General features: G+C 49.3%; 1 protein-coding gene across 1 annotated transcript in view; it reads right to left on the bottom strand.

Annotated features, from left to right (window-relative positions):
- Positions 1 to 23,517, bottom strand: part of PKN2 (protein kinase N2) — a 1,791,501-nt gene that overhangs the window by 637,703 nt on the left and 1,130,281 nt on the right. Inside the window, exon 12 of the mRNA XM_069641740.1 lies at positions 282 to 402. Coding sequence (XP_069497841.1) covers positions 282 to 402 — 121 coding nt within the window. The remainder of the gene's footprint in view (positions 1 to 281; positions 403 to 23,517) is intronic.

Below are 23,517 nucleotides of genomic sequence, written 5' to 3'. Positions count from 1 at the left end.
ACAATTGTTACGTTCTGTGTCGCAAAGTTACTTAAAAATACATTAATTTGCATGCATAGAGGGCAATCAAGGAATACTGGCAGGGTTCAAGAACATCACATGTAGAGGATCAAAATAACTTTATGGAAAGGATTTGTCTGATCAACTCCATTCTGAAGCGTGGTCTCTACCATCATGAAATTATACTGCAAAAAACTTAGTAAGAGTTTATTTAGAAGGTAATCTATTTTAATAAACAAAAATAAAACATTCAGTTACTAAGAACACTAGTTGTGTCTGACCTTTAGTGGTGAATCTGGAAGCTTCATTTCGATCGGAGGTAGATATATTTCCCGAGAAGTTGGAGGAGTCGCTGGAGGTTCTGCTTCAAAATCAAAACGCAACTTGGGAAATGGCGAGTCACTGAAAGAAACAATTTTGTTGTAACTTTTCTATGGTCTGTTTAATATAACAAACATAACTTATGTTAAAATAATAAATGAAGCCATAGACTCCAAGCTTAAGCACATGTGCCTGGCCAAGACAAGCAAGGAAGACCCCTAAAAAGAAAAAACACTGTGGATATTCTTCCTCCTCTGACCCTTTCTGGGAGAAAGACCTACACTCGGTGTTAAACAAGATTGTATGAAGTATCCTGTGGGACACTGCACCAGCCTTGTCTTCTTGGCAATACCTAACCCAAACTTTGGTATAAGCATGTACTACACAAGTTGGTAGAGTGACTGATCAGCCACTCTACCAACTGGGTCAATGTGAGCTGTAGGGTTATAACAGCTTTACAGTGACAGGTATTCAAATAAACACTTACTCTCAAGGTTTCTTGATTAAACAATTATTTATTAATTTAACAGTCAGTTGAATATGCCTTCTTTAGAAGGGAGCAAATACGTAACACAATAATACACTTCAATAAATACACACTCTTAGTTTCACTAAATCAGTAGGTACCCATTTGCGATGGCACACAGACCCTTCCTACACCCTTGGGTAACTTAAATAACTAGCACACTGTGGACATTGATATATCACTGGCACGTTTAGAGCAATACTGAGTTTGGTGTCAAAAGGAAAAGGTTCAAGAATAAAACAATGGTCAACAAATATTCTTAAGCAGGTAAATAATTTTGAAACCCCCAATGCAAAGTAAATTAACCCTTTCCCAGCAACACAAGTTCTAGAATGTATGACTTTTTGGAGGGACAGATTACAGCACAAAGTCAGAAGTTGGAAGAGTCTTTCCAGGAGCTAGGACAGCCTAGGGGAGCTGAAGTTCTTCTTGAAGGTAAGTAAAAAGTCTTGCACAATGTTTTAGAAATCATTGTAGGAAATTAAATCACTGTTGGGCCACAAGTAGGCAGGCTTGTGAGGGGTAAAACTGCAAGCAACTCTGCAAAAGGCAACCAAGACAAGTCTCAACTGAGAATTAGCAAGGCTACACAACAAGAGGTAAGTACCCCATAGATTACAGTACCCTAGGTCTGAAGAAATTGGTTCCAGCTGGCTTCTGTTCCTGTTGTAGTATGGGAGGCAGATCCTGTTCCTCAGTCGTGGGGACAAGAGGGAGGACGTCTGGAGGACTCCTGCACTACGATTCGAAGGCCGGCAGCAGCAATGGGCAAACTTCAGATCATCGGCACTTCGCGTTTTCAGCTTCTTGCGAATAGCGCCACCTCGGTTCTCATATACCTTATGGACTTTCCTCGCATGTGGGGCACAGCACTCTGTTGAGGTGGCTCAGGCTTGGTCAGTCCTGCTTCATGGGAGTCCGGAGGATCTTCCTGGAACTCGGGTCAGACTTAAAAATGAGACACTCGATTCTGGTGTTCCTCTCCCAGGCAATCGGTTCCTGCAGCAGCAATGGAAGTACAGCCAGCTCCGAAAGGATGTCCAGCAAGTTCTCTTTGGGGTTGATTGGTCCCACCAACCCAAGGGGAGAAGTCGTCCTTGGAGGGCTTCTCTAGTCGAGGCAAATTCGGAGCTTCAGCAATGCAGCAGGGCGTCACCGGGAAAACCAACGGTCCAGGAGTTGCAGCAAGCGTCTCTTCCAAGTTCTTCTTAGGATTCCTTGGGGTGGCTGTCCTGCAAGGACAGCCAGCCAATCATCTTTGGGTGCATTCCTGTAACCAAGGGGATTATGCACAGGGGTTTCCGGCACCTCCCTCACTTCCTGCCCTGCCAGACATGCTGGAGCCAGATGTGGCCTTCACCAGTGAACCCTGCCAAAGACAAAACAAAGGGATCAAACCTGGCTTGGCGTGCATAATAAATCTCAAAAAGGACCTTTCAAACAAGAAATGGCGAAAAAAGAAGACCAGGGCGATTTTGACAAAATGGGCACCCATGGGTGCTTTACTGTGGCTGCAATTGCAGCCCGCGGTTAAAACACACAATGGTAGTAAAACGTAAACCACTGCCACCAGCCATTCATTGTGAAAGGATAACAAACATGTTACATGAGAAACTAGACAAAGGGGATACTAAGTAACCCCTCCAGCACCCTATTTTAAGATAGTGTGGGCTGGGTCTAGAAATGTACAAATGTAAGTAAAGTCAATTTCACTTCACTGCTCTTGGAAAAAGATTATCCAAGATAAGGCACTTAAACCTTTGTGAAATCTGAAAGACTTCCCTGTGCCACTGCACTGAAGGTGCAGTGTGACAAAATGTAAAAATATGATGTCTATGGAGTTTGTCAGACTCCAAAACCAAAAGAAACAGTGTTCAAGTCCAATCAAAAAACCTGGGTGAGAGAGAAAAAGGGAAGACTCACTCCAAGGTTAAAATTAAAAAGTCCCAAAGTCCAGCAAAAGAGATGGGGGTATCTAAGAAGGGAGAAATGTAACACCAAAATGAACATTCTCCCTAACACACTGCATGTCACTAAAGGGCCCTCAAGACGCACCCATCTCTCCTTTATCCCCTTGTTTATTATGACCATGTTGCACAACTCTGTTTTGTTACATTAACTCCCTGTAAAGGGTTCTTCTGATTCTCTAAGAGGGTAGGTGTAGCCCAAATTAATTAGAAATATCAAACATTTTGCCTTTTATTTTAGGGAACTTACGTGCAATTCAGCTGTCATTTTCATATTATTCTTTGGGTTTCACCTAGTCTCATGCCAGAACATGCAGCCTATATTGCAATTAATTCTCAAAATGCCCCTCTAAAGGGCAATTCCATACCTTGATCAGTGTCACCCACCACAGACTGTATTCACACTCACAGCAAACACCATTCCATTTACTTCAATGGAATCTCAAGCCTCACAATCCTTATAGGTTGGGAGGCATCTAATTCACTGGCAAATCAAGGTAAGAAGTAACTTGTTCTTCGAAGGGATTGTGTCTTCCGACGTAGTCCTCATCTTTGATAGACTCCCATAGCAGTGGCATGCAATTGGAGGTGGGAGTAAGAATGTTATGTATCCCTTTAGGGATGGACCGAATGTAATACAGCCTTGCCAAATCTGGTCTCTTGACTAGTGGAGGAATCCAGGTTGTAAAATTTTGTGAATATATGTGCGGACGCCCATGTGGCAGCCGCACATATGTCTCTGACTGATACCCCTCTTTGGAGAGCCGAAGAGGCTGCGATACCCCTGGTTGAATGAGCCCTAAGATTTTGGGGTGGCTTTTTCCCTGCCAGTTTGTAACATCCCAGAATGGCCAAAATAATCCACCTGGAAATGGTTTGTTTTGTTATGGGTAGTCCCAACTTGTGACCTGAGTATCCTACAAACAGTTAGTCTGCTTGCCTGATCCTAGCCATTCTGCTGATGTAAAAGCTGAGAGCTCGCCTTGGGTCCAGCCTATGTAGCCTTTCTTCCTCTTTCCCCGGATGGGGAGGAGGGTAGAACGAAGGTAAGGTCATTTTCTGAGTAATATGAATTTCAGAAACCGCCTTTGGGAGGAAATTAGGCTTCACCTGTAGGACAACTTTGTCCTTGTGGAAAATTGTATGTGGGGGTTTACAGGAGAGAGCTTGTAGCTCGCTCACCCTCCTAGCAGATGTTAGTGCTACCAATAGGACAGTTTTAAGCGTGAGAAATCTCAACGAACAAGAGTGAAGTGGTTCGAATGGAGTGCCCATTAGGAAGTTTAAGACTAAATCTAAGTCCCATAAGGGAACCTGGAATGGTTTTGGAGGATAAACATTAGTTAATTCTTTGAGAAATTGTATCACTAGAGGTAGTTTAAAATAGATGGTTCCTCCGCAGTGCGCTTGAAGATTGAGAGCGCTGCGAGATAGCCTTTTACAGTGCCAACTTGAAGGCCCGAGTTTGCCAAGTAGAGTCGAAACGATAACAGTTGGTGTACCACATGCAAGCGGGTCGATATTCTCTTCCCTACACCAGCTGCAAAATTTGTTCCAACGGCAGCGGTATAAAGACTTTGTTGCTGGCCTTCTGGCTGAAAGCAACACCTCCATGACGTCATCAGGGAGATCCCAATCCTTGTACCTCACCCTTTCAGAAGCCAAGCGTGAAGGTTGAGGGTTCTGGTGTCTGGATGGAGAACCTGAACTCCCTTCTGCGAGAGAAGATTCTCTTTGAGTGGAAGACGGATTGGAAGCCAGATGGACATATCTAGAAGGTCCGGGTACCACATTTTCCAGTCCGGGGCAATTAGGATCATGGTTTTCCGGAATCTTCTCAACCTCCTGATCATTTGAAGAATAACAGGGACTGGTGGGAATGTGTAAAGGAGTGGAAACTCCCAGTCCACTACGAACGGGTCTCCCAGAGCTCCTCTCGGGGGGAAATTCCCTTGAACAGAACAGATCGCACTTCCTGTTGGTGCTTGTGGCCAACAGATCCACCTCAGGGGTTCCCCAATGGGCGAAGATCTCTTGAAGGACTTCCTGAGCTAGCTCCCACTCGTGGGAGACTGTGCTCTGCCTGCTCAGAGCGTCCGCTGTGAAGTTCTTCTCTCCGGCTAGGTGGATACCGATAGAGAGATTCCTTCCCGAATTGCCCAAAACCAGAGCTGCATTGCCTCTCTGCACAGTGGCAGTGACCCTACGCCTCCTCTTTTGTTGAGGTAGTGCATGGCCACCATGTTGTCCGTCATTATCAGGACATTTCTCCCCTGTACTGATGGCAGGAAAGCTTTCAGCGCTAGTCTGATCGTTCTCAGCTCCAATAGGTTGATGTGTAGTCTGGACTCCGATGGAGACCAACGACCGCTGATGGTCAAGTCGTTGGCATGGGCTCCCCACCGCGTGAGTGAGGCGTCTGTGACTACTGTTATCTCCGGCCATGGTTGCCAAAACAGTTCTCCTTTCAAGATGTTTTCTGGATAGGCTCACCATTGAAGGTCGCGGGCTACCTTGTCCGGAATCCGGAGGAGATCCGTCATTCTCCCTGAGAATTGTGACCACTGAGTTCTCAGTGCCCACTGAAGAGATCTCATTCTCAGGCGAGCCTCTGGCACAAGGAAGATGCAGGATGCCATGAGGCCTAGCAACCTCAAAAAGTCGAAGGCTGGGAGACGTTTGGCATTTTGAAACTTGGTGACCATCTGCAGAATATCTTGAGCCCTCACCTCTGGTGGCGAGGCTTTTCCCAGGGAAGTGTCCAGGACCGCTCCAATGAACTGGAGTCTCTGTGATGGGATCATCTGTGACTTCTTTAAATTGAGGGAGAAGCCCAGTTTGTGAAGGAAGTGGCAGACATAACCTAGCTGGGTCTGAGCTTGTTCCGAAGATACAGCCCTGATCAGCGAATCGTCCAGGTAGGGGTAGACGTGGATCCCTTCCCTCCTTACACTCGCAGCCACTACCGACATTAGCTTGGTGAAGACCCTCAGGGCGGAGGTCAGCCCAAATGGCAGAACTCGAAATTGATAATGAGAGTCGCCAATTGCGAACCTCAGGTATTTCCTGTGTTTGGGATGGATTGGCACATGGAAATAAGCATCCTGAAGGTCCAGAGATACCGCCAGTCCTGGAGCTGGAGGGGCTGAAGGTTCTGAGAGAGAGTTACCATCTTGAACTTGTCCTTCCTGAGGAACTTGTTCAATTCTCGTAAGTCCAGGATGGGTCTCAGTCCTCCGTCCTTCTTTGGTATGAGAAAGTATGGGGGAGTACCAGCCCTTGTTCCTGTCCGCTACAGGTACCGGTTCTATGGCACCTTTCTCTAGTAGGTCTATAATTTCCTGCAAGAGGAGCGGATCTGGAACTTTTAGAGACCTGTTCCCCGGTGGAAGACTCTGAGGGATGTGTAGAAAGGGTAGGCAGTAACCCTGGGCAACTGTCTCCAATGCCCAAGCATCTGACGTTATAGCCTGCCATTCCGTCAGATGGTGAGTTAACCTGCCCCCTACAGGTGTTTTGTGTGTAAAGACCTCAGAGTGGTTTGGGGGCGGCTGATGCAGATGCCGAGGGTAAAGAGTCACCTGCTGCGGCCTTAGTATCTTTGACCCGTTCACCTCGGGTGGATCTCCTTTGGTCTCTTTGAGCCGGCTGTCCTCTGCCTTTCCCGAATGCGGAATAATAGCGAAAGGACTTTCCTCTCCCAGAGGTTCCTGAAGGGCGAAAAGGAGTTTGGCGGATAGCAGCTCCTAAAGATTTTGCTGCTGCTTTAGATGTCTGCAACTTTTCCAGACTGTCATCAGCCTTTTTTTCCGAATAATGAAGAGCCGTCAAAGGGCATATTCAAAAGTCTGGCATGTACATCTGGAGCAAAGCCAGACTTTCGCAACCACGCATGCCTGCGGATTCTTGTACTTGACGCCATGGCCCTGCTGATATTGTCAGCGGAATCGATGCTAGTTTGAAGTGACTCGCACATGGCATCTTTGCCATCTTTAATAATGTTAAGGAAGGCTTCCTTTTCCTCTCCTTCGGGTATGCAGTCAGCCGCTGATGAAGCACACTCCCACAGTGTGTGACTGAACCTGGCGAGCGTACAGGTGGCGTTGATGGACTTCAACGCCATACTACAAGCAGATAAGACTTTCTTTGCCATAGAATCGTACCTCTTGTCGTCTCTATCCTGTGGGACAGTAGGGTAAGCGGTCCTGCTGCTTGATGAAGTTGCCGCTTGGACCACCAGGCTCTCTGGAATCGGGTGTTTCGATAAGTATTCAGGGTCAGCAGCAGCTACCCTATACTTGGCTGATAATCTTTTATTATCAGCAGGGATAACTTCAGGAGTTTCCCAGTTAGATGCAATTTTTCTTTGTAAGGCTGTATGGAAGGTGACCACAGGATCCTCCTGTGGACCTTTGTCTAATATGTCTGTCAGGTCATCCTGTTGAAAAACAGGCAAAGGCGCAGACCAACCCATGAATTCAATAATTCTCGCCATCAGGGTTCTATAGGCTGTTTCGGCATGTTCCCCTGGGTCTGGCTTAACAAAATCCACTTCTGGGGAAGTGTCCAGCCCACTTGCCTCATGTAATGACTCCTGTAGGTCTTTCAACCTTCTTTCCTCAGAGGTGAAATCCTCTGAACAGGTAGTGTGGTCCTCTGCAACTCGAAGGTTTCCTGGTCAGAATCTTCCCGTTCTTCATAAATTGAAGGTAATCCAGGGTACTCTGACCTCTGAAATGGTATAAAACCCATTTCTAAGGCAGAAGGAGCCAAATTCGACATTATTGGGCGAGAAAACGTCGATGTCGTCGACACCGATGTGACAGGCTTCGAAGGCGCCAAAAACAGCGGCGAGAAAACCGGAAGAGGCCTCGAAGAACTCGAGAGGATCGGGATCCTACTCGAGGACATCGACGACGGTCTCGGCGTCGTGCCGGAGGCTCTTGGAATCACCGTTGGCTGTGGAGTAGCCGTGGTCTTCTCTTTCATCGGCATCGATGTCGGCGTCGACCGATGCGTCGAAGAGATCTTCGACAACGGCTTCGAAGACGGTGCCTTCTTACCCGATGGCCCGTGGCGCTCTCGGGTAGAATGTTTCGCCGGGTGCTGCGACTCGCGGCTTTTTAATTTTTGGGGTTTTTCACCCGGGGTATCCCCCTCAGCTGTCTTCGAGGGGGACGAGGCTGCTTTCTCGAAAACGCTTAACATTTTCTTCCTGAATTCCTCCCACTCAGCCTGAGAGCTGTGTTTTGTGGGGCAGGAGACCCTTTCTGGGGAAACAGAAGACGAGGAAGGGGATCTTCGACATCTCTTCTTTGAGTGTCTTGATCTCGACGAATGGTGGGAGCTACTTCGAGATCTAGAATGGGAATGTTTTCGACGGCAAGGAGACGAATGCCTCGGCCGAAGAAACTTTCGAGGAGGTTTTGACGGACTTATCTCTCGCGAGCTTCCCCTTGTGCTCCTTCAAGGCTTTCGCCGTCATGGACATGCAGTCCTCACACTCCGAACAATGGTGCTCGGCTCCGAAGCACCACAAGCAGATCCTGTGTGGATCCGTTATCGACATTTTTTTACCGCAGTCTCGAAATTTTTTTAAAGCAGGATTGCTGCATTGTCGGTTCCGATGAAGATGCCATCGAGAACGAGTTGGTATATGAATAGATGTAGATTAATTATCTGACAGAACTGAGCAACGATGTTCCGAGGCCCCACAAAGCGCGGAAAAACGGAACTGAGCAACGGACGCCGCACGTGGCTATTTATGGGCATGGTGACGGCGCCGATACGGTGGCCGTCGAGGGACATCGAGTCGGCGGACGACGATGCGCAGCGCCCTCTACAGAAAAAATTTCCGAGGCCAGCAAGCTGGAAACATATCATCAAAGATAAGGAATACGTCGGAGGACACAATCCCTTCGAAATATCATCACCGGACAGGGTCAGCAGACCCTTGGCAACTGGACAGTTGGACTTTGGGGTTCTGGCAGGCTTCTGGTGAAGGCCAGCAACGAAGGAGGGTTTCCGGTGTCACAACAGAGCAGTGAGGATGCCCAACAAGATTCAATCACCCAGGCTGGATAGAAGTCCTTCCAGTGCAGGAAGGTTGGGATATGGTATTGCAGAAAATTGCAAAGATGCAAGCTACAATGGGCCAAATATGGAGATGCAGGTCAAGCAGGACAGGTAATTGTTACCGTCACCAGTCAAATGAAGGTAGTGCAATTCAACTGTTGAGGACCTTTATTTGCCCCAGGTTGGCCTCTCCAAGTCTTACCTCAAGCAGACTTTGTAAAACCCTCCTAAAAGTAACAGCAGTGGTAGGATATTGTATGGACTCAGTGAAGTACCACAGACATAACTCAAATTCAGACCACATTAGATTAGGACCAAGTTATTTAGTTAAAGTAACTAACCGTAGTGACTAACTTAGTCCATAGTCCCCTTTCCTCCATACTGCATGGGCGTCCCTCCAAGGGATGGGAGCCAGAACCCTTTTCACCAGAAAAAACCTTCCCCTTTAAATTTAGAGTTGTGCAGGGGTGCGGCCCAGGGAGCATGCGCTGCCCTGACTCCACCCTCCGGCACCACGTCTCAGTCCCCATTGACGCGTGGACAATAGATTTAACATTGCCTAATGACACCAGTATCATGGGGGGGGGTTGGTAATGCTTGCAGAATGCCAAGGGAGAGGCCCACCACCCTGGTTATGACTTGCCAAGGGACATGGCGCTGGAATGTGATGGCTGTTGCCTTGGCCCCGACTGCGTGGGCATGCATGTTGGCCAGGAGCGGCTTGTGCTGGACCTCATACACTTCTTTGATGGCAGAGACCATACAGCGGGATATGGAAGCCTTAGAGGTCCGATAGCCTGGTCTTGAGCCTCCAAAAGTGACAAACAGGTGGTCCGATTTGCGAAAGCCCCTGGTCCTGTCCAAGTAGAATTTCAGGGCATGCCCGACATCCAGGCAGTGCAGCTCTCTGTGCTTCGTCCTTGGGATCGGGGGAAAAACGTAGGAAGGACTATTTCCTTGTTCAAGTGGAAAGCAGACGGAACCTTGGGCAGAAATGCTGAGTGTCCCCGCAGGACTACCTTGTGAAAGGTGGTATATGGCTCAGAGGCGACCAGCACCTGGATCTCGCTGACTCTACGAGCCGAGGTAAGGGCGACTAGTAAGGCTGGCTTGATGGTGACCAGCCGGATGTTCACGGACGCCATTGGCTCCGACGGTTTGTGTGCCAGTGCGCTCAAGACTATGTTAAGGTCCCACACAGGGTGCTGTATCTTGACGGGCGGGTAGAGCCTTGTGAGACCCGTCAGATGTTTGACAACAGGGTTGGAGGAGGAGAAAATGCCCTCCTCAGAGTTCCTGCAAGTCCCAATGGCTGCAAGGTATGTGCTCCATGTGCACGCCTGAATGAGCGAGGTGTGCCGAAAAGGAGAGCACGTCATCCAAAGTGCACGCCAGGGCGTCGATTCCCTTGGAGTCTGCCCAGTGGCAGAACCTGGTCCATTTGCTTTTGTACTGGGCCCTGGTAGCTTTGCTCCTGGCGCCTTGTATGATCTCCAGATTGGCCTGTGAGAGGCTAAGGTGCCGAAGCGTTACCTGCTCAGGTACCACGCTGAGAGGGCTAGTTTCCCTGGTGCAGGATGGATGACTCTGCTCCCCTGCTTTGCAGGAAGATGTGCTGGGCCAGTCGGGAGGTGAATCAGGGGCACCCCTGTGAGACTGAACAGCTCTGAAAACCATGGCCTGGCCGGCCACCATGGGGCTATTAGAATAATGAGGAGTCGGCAAGACTCCTTGATTTTGCAAATTACCCTGTGGATCAGGGGAATGGGCGGAAAGGCGTAGGCTTTCATGCCGGTCCACCGGAGGTGAAATGCGTCGCCCAGAGAGCCGGGGCCCTGACCTTGCCAGGATGCAAACTGGGGACACTTCTTGTTGTGCCTCGTGGCAAAGAGATCCACGTGGGGGTGACCCCCACCTGTTGAAGATTGTTTAGCTGCCACTCGTAATTGTCTGCTCCCAACCTGCCGACCCTGTCCGCCTCCAGGTTGCATTTCCCCTGGAGGTGGACTGCCGTGAGGTAGATGTTTTCCAGGGCCCATGCTGATAGCCAGTCTGCACAGAGGAGGGGATCTGGTGCCCCCCTGCTTGTTGATAGTACATGCTGATCGAGTTTGTCTGGATAAGGACAACCTTGCCCCCAAGTGGTAGGAATGCCTTGAGCGCCAGCCAATTGATGTGGCATTTCTGCTCCCGTCAAGCCCAGGTGCCATGGACCGAGAGATCGTCCAGGGTGGCTCCCCAGCCCTCGAGCGAGGAATGCGTGGTGATGGTGGCCTGCAGAGTGGGCAGCCGGAAGGGCTTCGCCGTCCGCCGGTTGCAGCTTCTGTCTGGACCACCATGTCCGGTCCGGGTGGAGATATGGCGGGACATTGATCCTCTCGGATTGAAAGCCCCGCTCCTGGTTCCATGAGGCCGCGAAGTGCAGCTGAATCCTCGTCATCCGGTTGTGGAACAGCTAATAAGACCGCTGCCAGAAGACCCAGGAGATGTTGGCACCACCATGCCGAGGTCACTTTACTGCTGAGGAAGTGGGCGGTGGCCCTCTTGATGGCCAAGATTTTGCCCTGCGACGGAAATACCTTCTCAGACCATGTGTCCCAGATGAGGCCCAGTAATGTCAGAGTCTGCATGGGCTGCAGCTGTGACTTCTTGAGATTGAGCGAAAAGCCCAGATCGTGCAGTGTGTTCATAAGGGCATGGGAAGAGTGGTTATCCGCTTCTGGAGATGTAGCCCTGAAAAGCCAGTCGTCGAGCTATGGGTAGATGTGAAGGCTGTGCTCTGAGGGTGGCCGCCAAAGCATTTATAAGTCTGGTAAAGACCCTGGGGGCTGAGATGAGGCCAAAAGGAAAGACCTTGTATAGAAAATGGTAGCCCATGATCCTGAACCATAGGAAAGATGGAGGGGGCTGCCAAATCGGAACATGTAGGTACGCATCCTTCAGATTCAGGGAACACATCCAGTCTCCCTTGTCCAATGTTTCCACTATAAAAGCTGGCATAACCATCTTGAATTTTTGTAGGGGTAAGGAGAGGTTGAGGATGGAAAGGACCAGCACAACTCTCAAGCCGGCCTGGTTCTTCTTCTGAATGGCAAAAATCCTGGAGTAAAATTCAAAGCCTCGCTGGGAGCCTAGATACTACAGATAGGATCCAGGGGTCCGCGAAAGTCTGGTGCCAGAAATGCGCGTGGAGAGCAAGCCTGGCCCCCACCAGAGACACGCGGAATCCAAAGGGGCGCGTCATGCTTTCTTTCCCTCGCAGGCTGTCACTGAGGAGGGGGACTGGAAAAAGCCCTTACCTCCCCCACCTTTTTGTTGCTTGCGCCGGCTCTGAGACGGCGAGCGGTCCAGCTGCCTGGATCTGCGTTCCTGGAAGCCCCAGAACCCTCCATATGTACGACCCCTTTCTGGGCGCTGATCAGATTGGGTGTACGATTTGGACGTGGTCTTTGTAAGGATGGATAAAGACTTAGCTGTTTGTGAGCTGTTTTTCTTCTTGTCCAGCTCTTTGTCTGTAGAGGAGTGGAAGAGGCACCCCCCCGGCCCCTGAACGGTAGATCTAGTGTTCGTTCCTGGACAACCGGGTTGAATTTTGTTGCCCGGAGCCAGGCTGTTCTTCTCATGCCCATGGCAATACAGATGGCACGGCCTGAGGTATCAATATGAGCCACTGTAGATTCCATAAGGTCATGCACCACCAGCTTGGCTTCAGCGAGCCTTGCCTTAAAGTGTGATTGGCACTGGGTGGGAAGTTCCGGGAGGAAGTCCGCAATTTCCCCGCCATAATCTTTGGTTGGCAGCTGCCAGCATGGCATCAGCGTTGGCTTGGCGTAGATGTAAAGAGGCGTTGGAATAGAGTTTCTTGCCATACGCCTCCCAAAACCTTTTCCTTGCCTAGCAGCGCCGCAGAGGAAGAGGTTGAAGACAACTGGGATTTGGAGTATAGTGATGCTGCAGCGATCACCGAGGAGTGTGGCTGAGGATGGGCCAAAAGCAAGAGTGTATCCCCCCTCCACTTGCCTGTACTTGGCATCCAGGCATCGATTGACCGGCTGGGCCAAGTGGGGTTTGAGCCGGCCCTTCTTGCCAGGGAGACTACATCGATCTGCATAGGAATCCCCGAATTGGCAGAGGGGCGTTGCGTGAGGACTTCAGCCAGAACCCCCTCTGCCGGCTGCTCAACCTCAGGTTGGGGGGAGGCCCAGGTACTCTGCCAGACCAGCAAGACATTTGTGGAAGGCCCTGGCTGTGGATGGCGTGTCTGGATCCTCCTCCTCATCCGTATCCTGCAGATCTGGAGGATCCTGTGGAAGAAGAGTAGTTGGCGCCAGAGGCCGGGGTACATGGCCCGTGGCCGGAGGCTAAGGCGGCGGCGCAGGCTGGCAAGGAGCCCCCTGTTCAGTCGGCTGAGGAGCCGGAGGAGGTGGCTGTGCCGGGGTATGGGGCGTCGGCATCCGTCGTGCCACTAGCATTGCGGGAAGTACTTCCTTGATGGCATCTTTGATGATAACCCCCATCTGAGTGGACTTCACGAGGCTGAGGAACTTCTCGAAGAGCACCTCCTCACTGGCCAAAGAGATGGCAGGGGGTGCAGACGGGGTAGTAGGGAGCTGCTGTGTACCCTGTCCATATGGACACAAAGGAAAGCTGGCCTGCGCAAATGAGGGGTAGGCTTTAGGCCACATACCTGGTTGAGGCCAGTCCCACCTTGACACTCGTTCTTCACCGAATTCCTGGAATGGCGTCAGACAGGTGCCTCTTTCTGCCACGGAGGCCATTTGGTTGAGCTGCCTGCCACGTCCCTGCAACGTGTTGCTCGGCCAGCTGGGCCCGGCCTCCTCCAAGACGCTTGCATGTGGATCACGAGGCCTACCCTGCTCCTCGGGCCTAGGGCCGGTAGGTGTGACACCCTCAACCCGGGGGTCGGTAGAGCTGCATTTAGGCACCCCCTCGCATGTATTGCCGGTATTAGGGTATAGCCCCCTCGGCCATGGTGCCAGTAAAAGGGTAGAGCCCCTCTGGTGGAGACCCGGTAAAAGAACCTTCCGGTCCCTCAACACAGCAACCGGGAGGATCCGAGGATCCCTCTACCCGAAGGCCGGTAGCTGCAGCAGCCTCGGTGCATGTGTTGGTAGAAGGACCGGACTGGTTCTTCCCGCACGGGAGCGTCCCTGGGAAGGAGTCTCCCTTGCGGGGTGCGATGGAGAATATCGGCCCTAACTTGGGCCTGGTTCGATGCTTCACAAGAGCTCCCTCCACCTGGCTAGTCTGTTCTTCAGCACCTTCGAGGACAGCGAGTCACATGCCGAACATGAATGCCAACCGTGGTCTGGGCCAAGGCAACATAGGCAGAGGGCATGGGGGTCTGAAGTTGGGAAGAGTCAGTTGCAGGATGGACACCTACAGAATCCTGTAGAAGTGCACATGCACCGGGGAGGAGCGTGACGCCTGAGGACCGAGCACCTGAATGATAAAGAAGACAAACAGAAGAAGTATCCGCGTGTGGAATTACATGGCCGAGGCCAAACCCAGGAGCGCTGGTGAATTCGTCCCGTTCCCATCAACGCGAAAAAGGGGACTGAGGTGTGGCACCAGAGGGCAGAGTCAGGTCAGCACATGCTCCCTGGGCCGCACCCCTGCGTTCCTCTAAATTTAAAGGGGAATAAGGTTTTTTCTGGTGAAAATAGTTCTGTCTCCCGTCCCTTGGAAGGGGCGCCCAAGCATTATGCAGGAAAGGGGATGGGACATAAGAGTAAAGGTAATTTGCCTAAACAACATTGAAAAGTACACAGAGGCTCTTGCCTAACTGAACTTGGAGACTTAAGAAAATGTGTAAGGAAAAAGACCCCAGTACCAAATGGATCAAGTATGAACTTAACCCAATCCAATAAATCATAGCCTTCCAGGACTCGCTGCAAAAATCGGTCAGTGGATGGGGATACAACAGGAGATGGAGGAAGACATCTCTGCCTCATCTGGCAGTGCAGCTCCCTCTTTGCCAAACACCTCCACCACCTGTGGAGACCCTCTTACAAGTATGGTGGCTGATGAATTTTTTCATTGGAGGGGTGTAAATATTTCCCACAAATCTGCAGGAGGGAGCTCAAATCAACCAAGACGGGTTTTGGAGGGGGTGGGCGTGAATTATTTTTAATAATTGGTTAAAATGTTGCATTTTAAAGCATACTTTCTGAAAGATTGGGTAAACAGTCAGACTGCAATCAAGTTTTCTCCCCCCAAATATTTTATTAACTTTTTCCATAAACAACCAACAAAAACAATCCCAAAATCCCACCAGCCCACCTCGCCATCCCCAGATAGTATCAATGATACTGTATTTAAACAGTCAACCCAAAACATATCATCCCTTCTCCCCCCGCAGCGGTCTCATCTCCTCCCTCCATTTTCTCCCGGCATACCCCGTTTCTCAATCTTCCCCCTATCCACCCATTTTATTGTCAGTTGGTTTACTCCTCCGCTCCCCCACATTTCCCCTGGTCATGAGGGCTTCAAGTCTTTTGAGGAGTATAACACATTTAACACTTGGCTCCAGTCCATTGTTATCCCTTCTTCCTGACCTGGCTCACTATTTGCTTGCAGTATATCTCCAACTCCACCATTCTCCACCTGCATACCTCCACCCGCCATTGCTCCACAGACGGCCCCTGGGGTCGCTTCCAGGCAATAGCTATCCATCTCTTGGCCAGTATCAGTAGAAACCGAGCCATTCGATTTCTCATTTTGTGCCCCGGATCCCCCGTGGGAGCATACCCCATAGACCTAGCTTCAGGTCACAATCCAAAGTAGAGCCCAACAGCTCGTTGATGATTGCAATATTCATGTCATAGTAACGTGCAATGACCCTGCATCCCCAAATCATATGACAATTCCCCGCAGGACCTAACCCACAACGCAGACAATCATGAATTAAAGCTGTATTCATGGCATGAAGCTTGGATGGAGTGACTTAGATCCTATGTAAGATGTTAAACTGAATCAAGTGGAACCTAGCGTTTCTCAGAACGTTGCGGACCTGCTCCCAAACTTTGACCCACTCCTTTTCCGATATTTTCTGAAAGCCCCCATCCTTTTCCCATTTGCTCTTCAGCACCAGTTCCTTTAGGGAACTTCACTTCTCAGCGCTTGATGAATACGAGAAAAATGTGGGCCCCACCCCCATCTGGTCCAGCAACAACTGCATCAATGGACTAACCTTCGGCTCCTTCGGAATCTCTGTCCATATTTCCACCAATCTTTTAACTACCACACCACATGTAAGAAAATATCCCTTGAAGAACCCATTGCGTGTACTCCATTCCGCGAACGTCATCAACCTGTCTCCATCAAATAGATCTCCCACTTCCCTACACCCCTGCATTCGCAACTGCACCACACCCACCCTCCCAATGATTTGCCTCAACTTCAAATCTGCACTCCAGGGCAAATCTCGACTATACAGCTCTACCAGCCGCCTCTTTCCCTTACACTTCCTCCATACCTCCCTAACCGTCTGAAACACAGTCTTCCCTCTATCGTGCCCTATAATAGCTCTGCCCCTCACCGGAAAGGTCCACCCCTGTCCTTTCAGAAATTCATCCCCTGACACTCCAAAATCATCAGCAACTGTGCTGCCATAAAATATGCCTCATAATCCAGCAAGTCGAGGCCACCGTAGAAAATAGGATCGGCGAGATTGGGCATCCCCATCACGTCCCTCTACCCAACATCCACTGATTTGACACCCAGTTATTTGTCTTCGACGCCGCCGCTGGCTGATTATACAGAAGACCAAAACATTGGCAGATATTTGCCCCAAAGCCATATGCTTCCAATACCCGAACAACCATTCCCATTCTAGGGAGTCGAAGACGTTCATTGAGTCAAAAGAGGCTAATGCCATCTCTTCCTCCCAGGCTTGAAGCTGGTCCATCACGTGGTGTAAACAACTAATATTCATTGTCGTATTCCGTCCCCCAATAAAGCCACACTGGACTGGATGCACCAACCTGGGGACCACCTTCGATAGCCTGGCTGCCATGGTCTTTCCCAATATGGTTGTGTCTACATTTAACAGCGATATTGGGCCATATTCCTTCAATAACACTGTTGTAATTGCTTCCTTCACGGCAGCAGGAAGAATCCCCTCTCAAAGGCCTCCTTGTATACCTTTTTAAGCTGTGGGATCAACAGATCGGCAGATTCATTGTAGAATTCCACTTTGGAAGCTGGCACTACTCGGAGCTCTACCTTTTTTCATTGTCTGCAATGTTTTCTCCTATGTTCTCATCCACAAGCCCAGCGATCTCATCTCACCAGCTCTGAAATCTCTTCATTGGCTTCAAGTGGCGGCAAGGATAGAGTTCACAACCCTCTGCATCACCCACAAGGCTTTCTGGGGCCTGGGACCGCACTACCTCCAACTCGCTCTTCCTAAACATCTCCCTTCTTGAGCTCTCTGCTCATTGAACTCTGAGGGTCAGTCGCTTTTCCAAGCAGAGAGTTGTGGGTAGAACTCAATATTTGGCTGGGGCCTGCCTCTGGAACAGCCTCCCTGCCTCTCTCAAACTTGAGCAGAACCATCTCCGGAGGCTACTCACGACCTTCCTCTTTGCTTCTGCTTTCTCTCTTACTCTCCCCTGCTGATGTCCAGACTTCTCCACGCCCTGGTCACCTGCCACCCACTGAACCTGGGCCCAGGTCCCTGTATGTCCAGTTGCACCCCACACTGCCCCTTGGCTCCCACAGCACTTATGTTCTGTATCTCTAACCCTACAGTGCCTTCTCTCTGCACTTACGAGCCACCTGTCGGCTGCTCTTTAAGCTACCCGCACTTCTCCCCAACCACCACCCCATGCCACGTCGCCCCTTCCACTTCCCTGTATTTGTTCGATCTGAATGACGAAGCCTACTACGATCATTGTTTTGTCCACCCTCTGTTCCCCTAGAAACACTTTGGTACAGGCGCATTATAAATGCCATATATCTCATATTTCTATGATGTCTTCCCCCCATAATATATGCCAGTATAAAAAGAAAATAATGCAGACTATGCAGATACATTTCCCTGGACGCTAAACCAATATATGGCAGTGTACTCTTATAAGAACATACAAAGGTTTGCTTTGTGCAAAATACCAGCATCCAGTATCTTCTCGTAATTAAACAGGGCATGCCAAAATTAAATAAAAAATACAAAAAAGTCCAAATCAGCTTTCACAATGTAAGCTATTCTAGGCACGTAATACCACTTTACCATACTTGCTTCACCATTGATGCCCAGTAAACAATGCCACAATAGGAAACCATAGCTTGATGGGCAGCACCAAAATATGCCAGTCTAGCACATTATGTCTACTTTATCAGATGTCCAGAAAAAATGCCATGCCATAATAAGAAAACATGTTCTTGCGGAACGTGTGCACTGCAAAGCAGCTCACAAGAACAGGTTAGTGAGTTTTTACAAAAGTTTGCATTGTGAAGAATCACACGTGGGACAGAGCGCTCCAACTCTTAGTATAGACCTGATTCACACAAGCTTTGTTGGTAGTAATGGCTGAGCAGCTTATCTTAGGAGGGAGGAAGGGCTGTAACCAGTACCAAGAACACACTAAAAGTTATATAAAAATATAGGTTTATTTTATATACACAAACGAAGGTAAAGCTAATTCTTTAAAAATTTAAGTCATATAACACACAATGGGTAACTTGGAAAAGCCAATGCAATATGCACAGTAAGTACAAACACGTTGGTATACTTTGAGAATGGCAGAATGCAATTCAAAACATAAGTAAAATACTTTTGTAATAACTGTTCTAAGTAACAATAAATGTACACAACCAACATAAAGCAGGTAAATACTTGTTCACACTTGTGATGCTTTTCTCAGTGGTCTATTACTTTAAAAGTTGACCCCTATCTAGTTATGAGAGTCATATTAAAGGGCAAAACAGGCAAGACACAAACTGTATGAAGTCAGTAGTTCCAGAAAAGACTTCAGTAACAAAAAAGTAAAGTGTATTGTTGTATAAAGGGTTCAGGGGTTTTGGACAAGGCACCTTGAAGGCTCACAGGCATTAGACCCGGGGACGAACATGGATGGACAAACTACCAAACGCCCAAATCAGCACTCCAGCAACACAGGAGCAGCAAATTATATCTAGTTAGGTTCTACCAAGGGTCTCACAGTACCTTAGACATGAAGAGGATGCAGCAAAGTGCCTCCATAATGCAGGAGCAGCAGACCCGGTCACTGGATTCTTGGTCAGGCAGACGAAAGATGGGACACTGGAATGGAACAGCAGTCGATTGAAGAGGCTTCAGACAAAGGATTCTTCAGGGTTCTGTGATTTTGGCGCCCTTTTCGAGAAACCAGTGAACGATTACTGCCCGGTCAATTCGTCTCGCTTTCTTGGTCCAGAACTCAGGTGAGGGGACTTCAAGGAGTGGAATGTTGCCTCTGGGAGGTCCGGAAGGAGTCCACCAAAATTTCAGGAGGATTCGATCTTCGGGAGGCGATGCCCTGCACAATGGCCACAGATCCCAGGGTAGTTGTTGTTTGCAGCCAGTGAAGGTCGCAGCTCGTCATGGGATGGCTCGAGATGCAGGCCGTCTTAATAATGATTGGACCCACCAGCCTAAGGGAGGGAGAAGTCATTTTTGGGGCTCTCCTGAGGCTTGGAAGAAGGGGTTGGACAGCAGCGATTACTAACAAGACATCTCCGGTCGTCTGGAAGTGGCTGTTGGTGTCTCCTCTTCTTCCTCGCTGATTCTTCTGCCTCAGATCCATGCCTCTTATTCAGGAACCCAGCCAATCAGCACCCATGCACTTTCAGGACAGCCAGACTCCCAGTTGGACCTGGTTCCAGGCAGGCACAGGAGAAGACAAAGAACAGAAGAGTTTTGGAGTCCTTCTATTTCCTGTCCTCACAGACCCTCTCGGGCACCTATTCAGGCTTCACAAAGGGATCCTGCTGAAAACAAAAGTCAAACATGGACCTCCCCCACCTTGCACGGCAGAAGGATCAAGAAAGGACAAGCCCCCTTGAACTGGAGAAAACAGAACGCTGTCACAATTGTGGGTTAATGGGGACCCTTCTGTGCACTATGGCGTCTATGAGTACAGCCTGGGAGTAAACATTGCACAAATGTAAGTAGGATAAAACCACTGCCACCAACCATTCAGATTAGCTTGTCACTGTAACCAAAAAGATACAAGAGCAGTGAGAAGAACAAGTTACTTACCAACTGTAACGTTCTTGCGACTGGATGTTCCTCCCACGTATTCCTCATCTTGTGATAATTAGTTATCTCCAGCTTCGCTGCTTCGGGAAAAAAAAATTCTCGGCAGAGGGCGCTGTGCTCGAGGTCGTGGCGTCGATTGTCCCTCGACGGACTCCGTACTCTGTCGACGTCACCGATGGTATAAATAGCTCGAGCTGCGCCCGTTGCTTCAGTTCTGTTTTTTCGATGAAACATAGGAGGAACACCCAGGCGTGTCCCATGACCGATACATTCTTCGTGAGAGGAAAGTGTAAGAAAATGTAAAACTGTACTGCGGGGTAGGATGGGAGGGTCGATGAGGAATACATGGGAGGAACATCACGTTACAGTTGGTAAGTAACTTGTTCTTCGAATGGATTGTGTCCTGCCATGTATTCCTCATCTTGTGATAGGCTCCCATAACAGTAGCAATTTTGGAGGCGGGAGTATCAATTTCAGTTTTCGTGGACAGAATGCAGAACTGCCTTGGCAAATAAACCCTCAATAGAGGAGGCAGTATCCAAACAATAATGTTTAACTAAAGTATGCATTGTTTTCCAGGTTGCAGCTGCACAAATATCTGCTGCCGGGACTCCCGTCTTTAGAGCCGCAGAAGTAGCCATTCCCCTTGTAGAATGGGCACGAAGCCCATCTGGTGGTTCTTTTCCCGCTAATCTGTAGCACGGGAAATGGTCTGTTTTGTTACAGATAAGCCTAATTTATGACCAGTATAAGCCACGAATAGTTGGTCATCTTGTCTCAATTTAGCCACCCTTGAGATGTAAAAACTAAGAGCCCTCTTGGGATCTAGTCTGTGCAATCTCTCCTCTTCCTTGCCCAGATGAGGAGGAGGGTAAAAAGTTGGTAGTACTATTTTTTGTGACAAATGGAAGTCCGAGACTACTTTTGGCAAGAACGAAGGTTTAACTTTAAGGACCTTATAAAAAATAGTATATGGTGGTTTGCATGAGAGAGCCTGAAGTTCTCTAACCCTGCGGGCTGATGATAGGGCTACAAGAAGGACAGTTTTTAGAGTTAAAAGCCTCAATGGACATGAATGCAGAGGTTCAAAAGGTATGCAAATCAAGAATTTTAGTATTAAGGAATTGAATGATTAACGGTATTTTGAAATATGAAACCTCTTCCGAGGAGCGCTTGAAAATGGACAGCGCAGCAAGGTATCCTTTGATTGTTCCTATCTGGAGCCCCAGATTAGCTAGATGTAGCAGAAAAGAAAGCACCATTGGGGTGCCACACTGAAAAGGGTCCACATCCTTGTCTTTGCACCAGTTACTAAACCTGTTCCAGCGACATCGGTACAAAGATTTTGTTGCTGGTCTTCTGGCCGAAAACAAGATTTCCATTACGTCATCCAGAAGATCCCAATCCTTGTGTATCAACCTCTCAGAAACCATGCGTGAAGGTTGAGTGTCTTGACCTCTGGATGGAGAACCCGACCTTCCTCTTGCGAGAGAAGATCCTCTCTTTGCGGAAGACGTATTGGAGGTCAGATGGACATGTCCAGAAGGTCTGGGTACCACGTCCTCCTGGCCCAATCCGGGGCAATTAGGATCATTGTTTTCCTGAACTTTCTCAACCTCCTGATTACTTAAGGAATCACGGGGACTGGGGGAAATGCGTACAGCAGTGGAAATTTCCACTCCACTACGAATGCGTCTCCCAGAGCTCCTCTTTGAGGAAATTCCCTTGAGCAGTACTGATCGCATGTCCGGTTGATCGCGGTGGGGAACAGATCCACTTGAGGGGTTCCCCAAAGGGCGAAGATCTCCAGAAGGACTTCCTGAGCTATCTCCCACTCGTGAGAGACCGTGCTCTGCCTGCTCAGAGCGTCCGCCGCTGTGTTCTTCTCTCTAGCTAGGTGAATTGCCGATAGAGAGATTCCTTCTTGTATTGCCCAGAACCATAGCTGCATTGCCTCTCTGCACAGTGGTAGTGACCCTACACCTCCTCTCTTGTTGAGGTAGTACATGGCCACCGTGTTGTCCGTCATTATCAGGACATTCTTTCCCTGTACAGAGGGCAGAAAGGCCTTCAGAGCTAGTCTGTTTGCCCTCAGCTCCAACAGGTTGATGTGTAGTTTGGACTCCGATGGTGACCAACGACCGCTGATTGTCAGATCGTTGGTGTGTGCTCCCCACCCCGTCCGTCACTACTGTTATCTCCGGCCATGGTTGCCAAAAAGACTCTCCCTTGAGAATGTTGTTGTTGCAAGCCCACCATAGAAGATACTGAGCAACTGCGCTCGGGACTTGCAGAAGATCTGACATATTCCCTGAAAACTGGGACCACTGAGTTCTGAGTGCCCATTGAAGGGATCTCATTCTCAACCTGGCCTCTGGCACTAGGAAAATGCAGGATGCCATGAGGGCGAGCTACCTGAGAAAATCGAAGGCCGGTAGACGTTGGGCATTCTGGAACTTCGTTACCATCTGCTGGATGTGGAGAGCTCTCACTTCGGGAGGCGAGGCTTTTCCCGAGGAAGTGTCCAAGACTGCTCCGATAAACTGGAGCTTCTGGGATGGTATCATGTGGGACTTCTAGAAATTGAGGGAGAAGCCCAATTTGTGGAGGAAGTGGCAGGTGATCGAAAGATGTTCCTGAGCTTGTTCTGGAGAACTTGCTCTGATCAACGAGTCGTCCAGGTAGGGATATATGTGAATACCTCCTCTCCTAAGGCTTGCTGCCACAACCGCCAACAGTTTGGTGAAAACCCTCGGGGCGGAGGTCAACCCGAATGGCAGAACTCGAAACTGATGATGAGAATTGCCAATCGCGAACCTCAGGTACTTTCTGTGCTTTGGATGGATTGGCACATGAAAGTAAGCATCCTGAAGGTCCAATGATACCAACCCATCTTGGAGTTGGAGAGTCTGAAGGATCTGAGAAAGAGTCACCATCTTGAACTTGTCCTTCCTGAGGAACTTGTTCAAGTTTCTCAAGTCCAAGATGGGTCTCAGTCCTCCGTCCTTTTTTGGGATGAGAAAATATGGGGAGTACCAACCCCTGTCCTCTCTGCTACAGGTACCAGTTTTATGGCACCTTTCTCTAGCAGGGTTAACATTTCCTGCAACTGGAGCGGATCTGGAATTTTGGCGGAGTTGGCTCCCGGTGGATGATTCTGAGGCCTTTTTAGAAAGGGGAGACGGTAACCTTGGGCTACTGTTTCCAGTGCCCAAGCATCTGAGGTAATGCCCCGCCATTCCTTCAGATGTTGAGAGATCCTGCCTCCCACTGGTGTTTTGTGTAACAAGGTCTCAGAGGGATTTGGAGGTGGCTACAGGAGTGGCTGAGGTTACAGATGCTGCTCCTGAGGCTGATTTTGCACCTCTTCCTCGTCCTCGTGCTCC

This window comes from Ambystoma mexicanum, chromosome 1q, assembly GCF_040938575.1.
Source record: "Ambystoma mexicanum isolate Mex_15411 chromosome 1q, UKY_AmexF1_1, whole genome shotgun sequence".
Lineage (NCBI taxonomy): Eukaryota > Metazoa > Chordata > Amphibia > Caudata > Ambystomatidae > Ambystoma > Ambystoma mexicanum.
The sequence above is the reverse complement of the archived record's forward strand: the minus strand, read 5'-3'. Positions and strand labels throughout refer to the sequence as shown.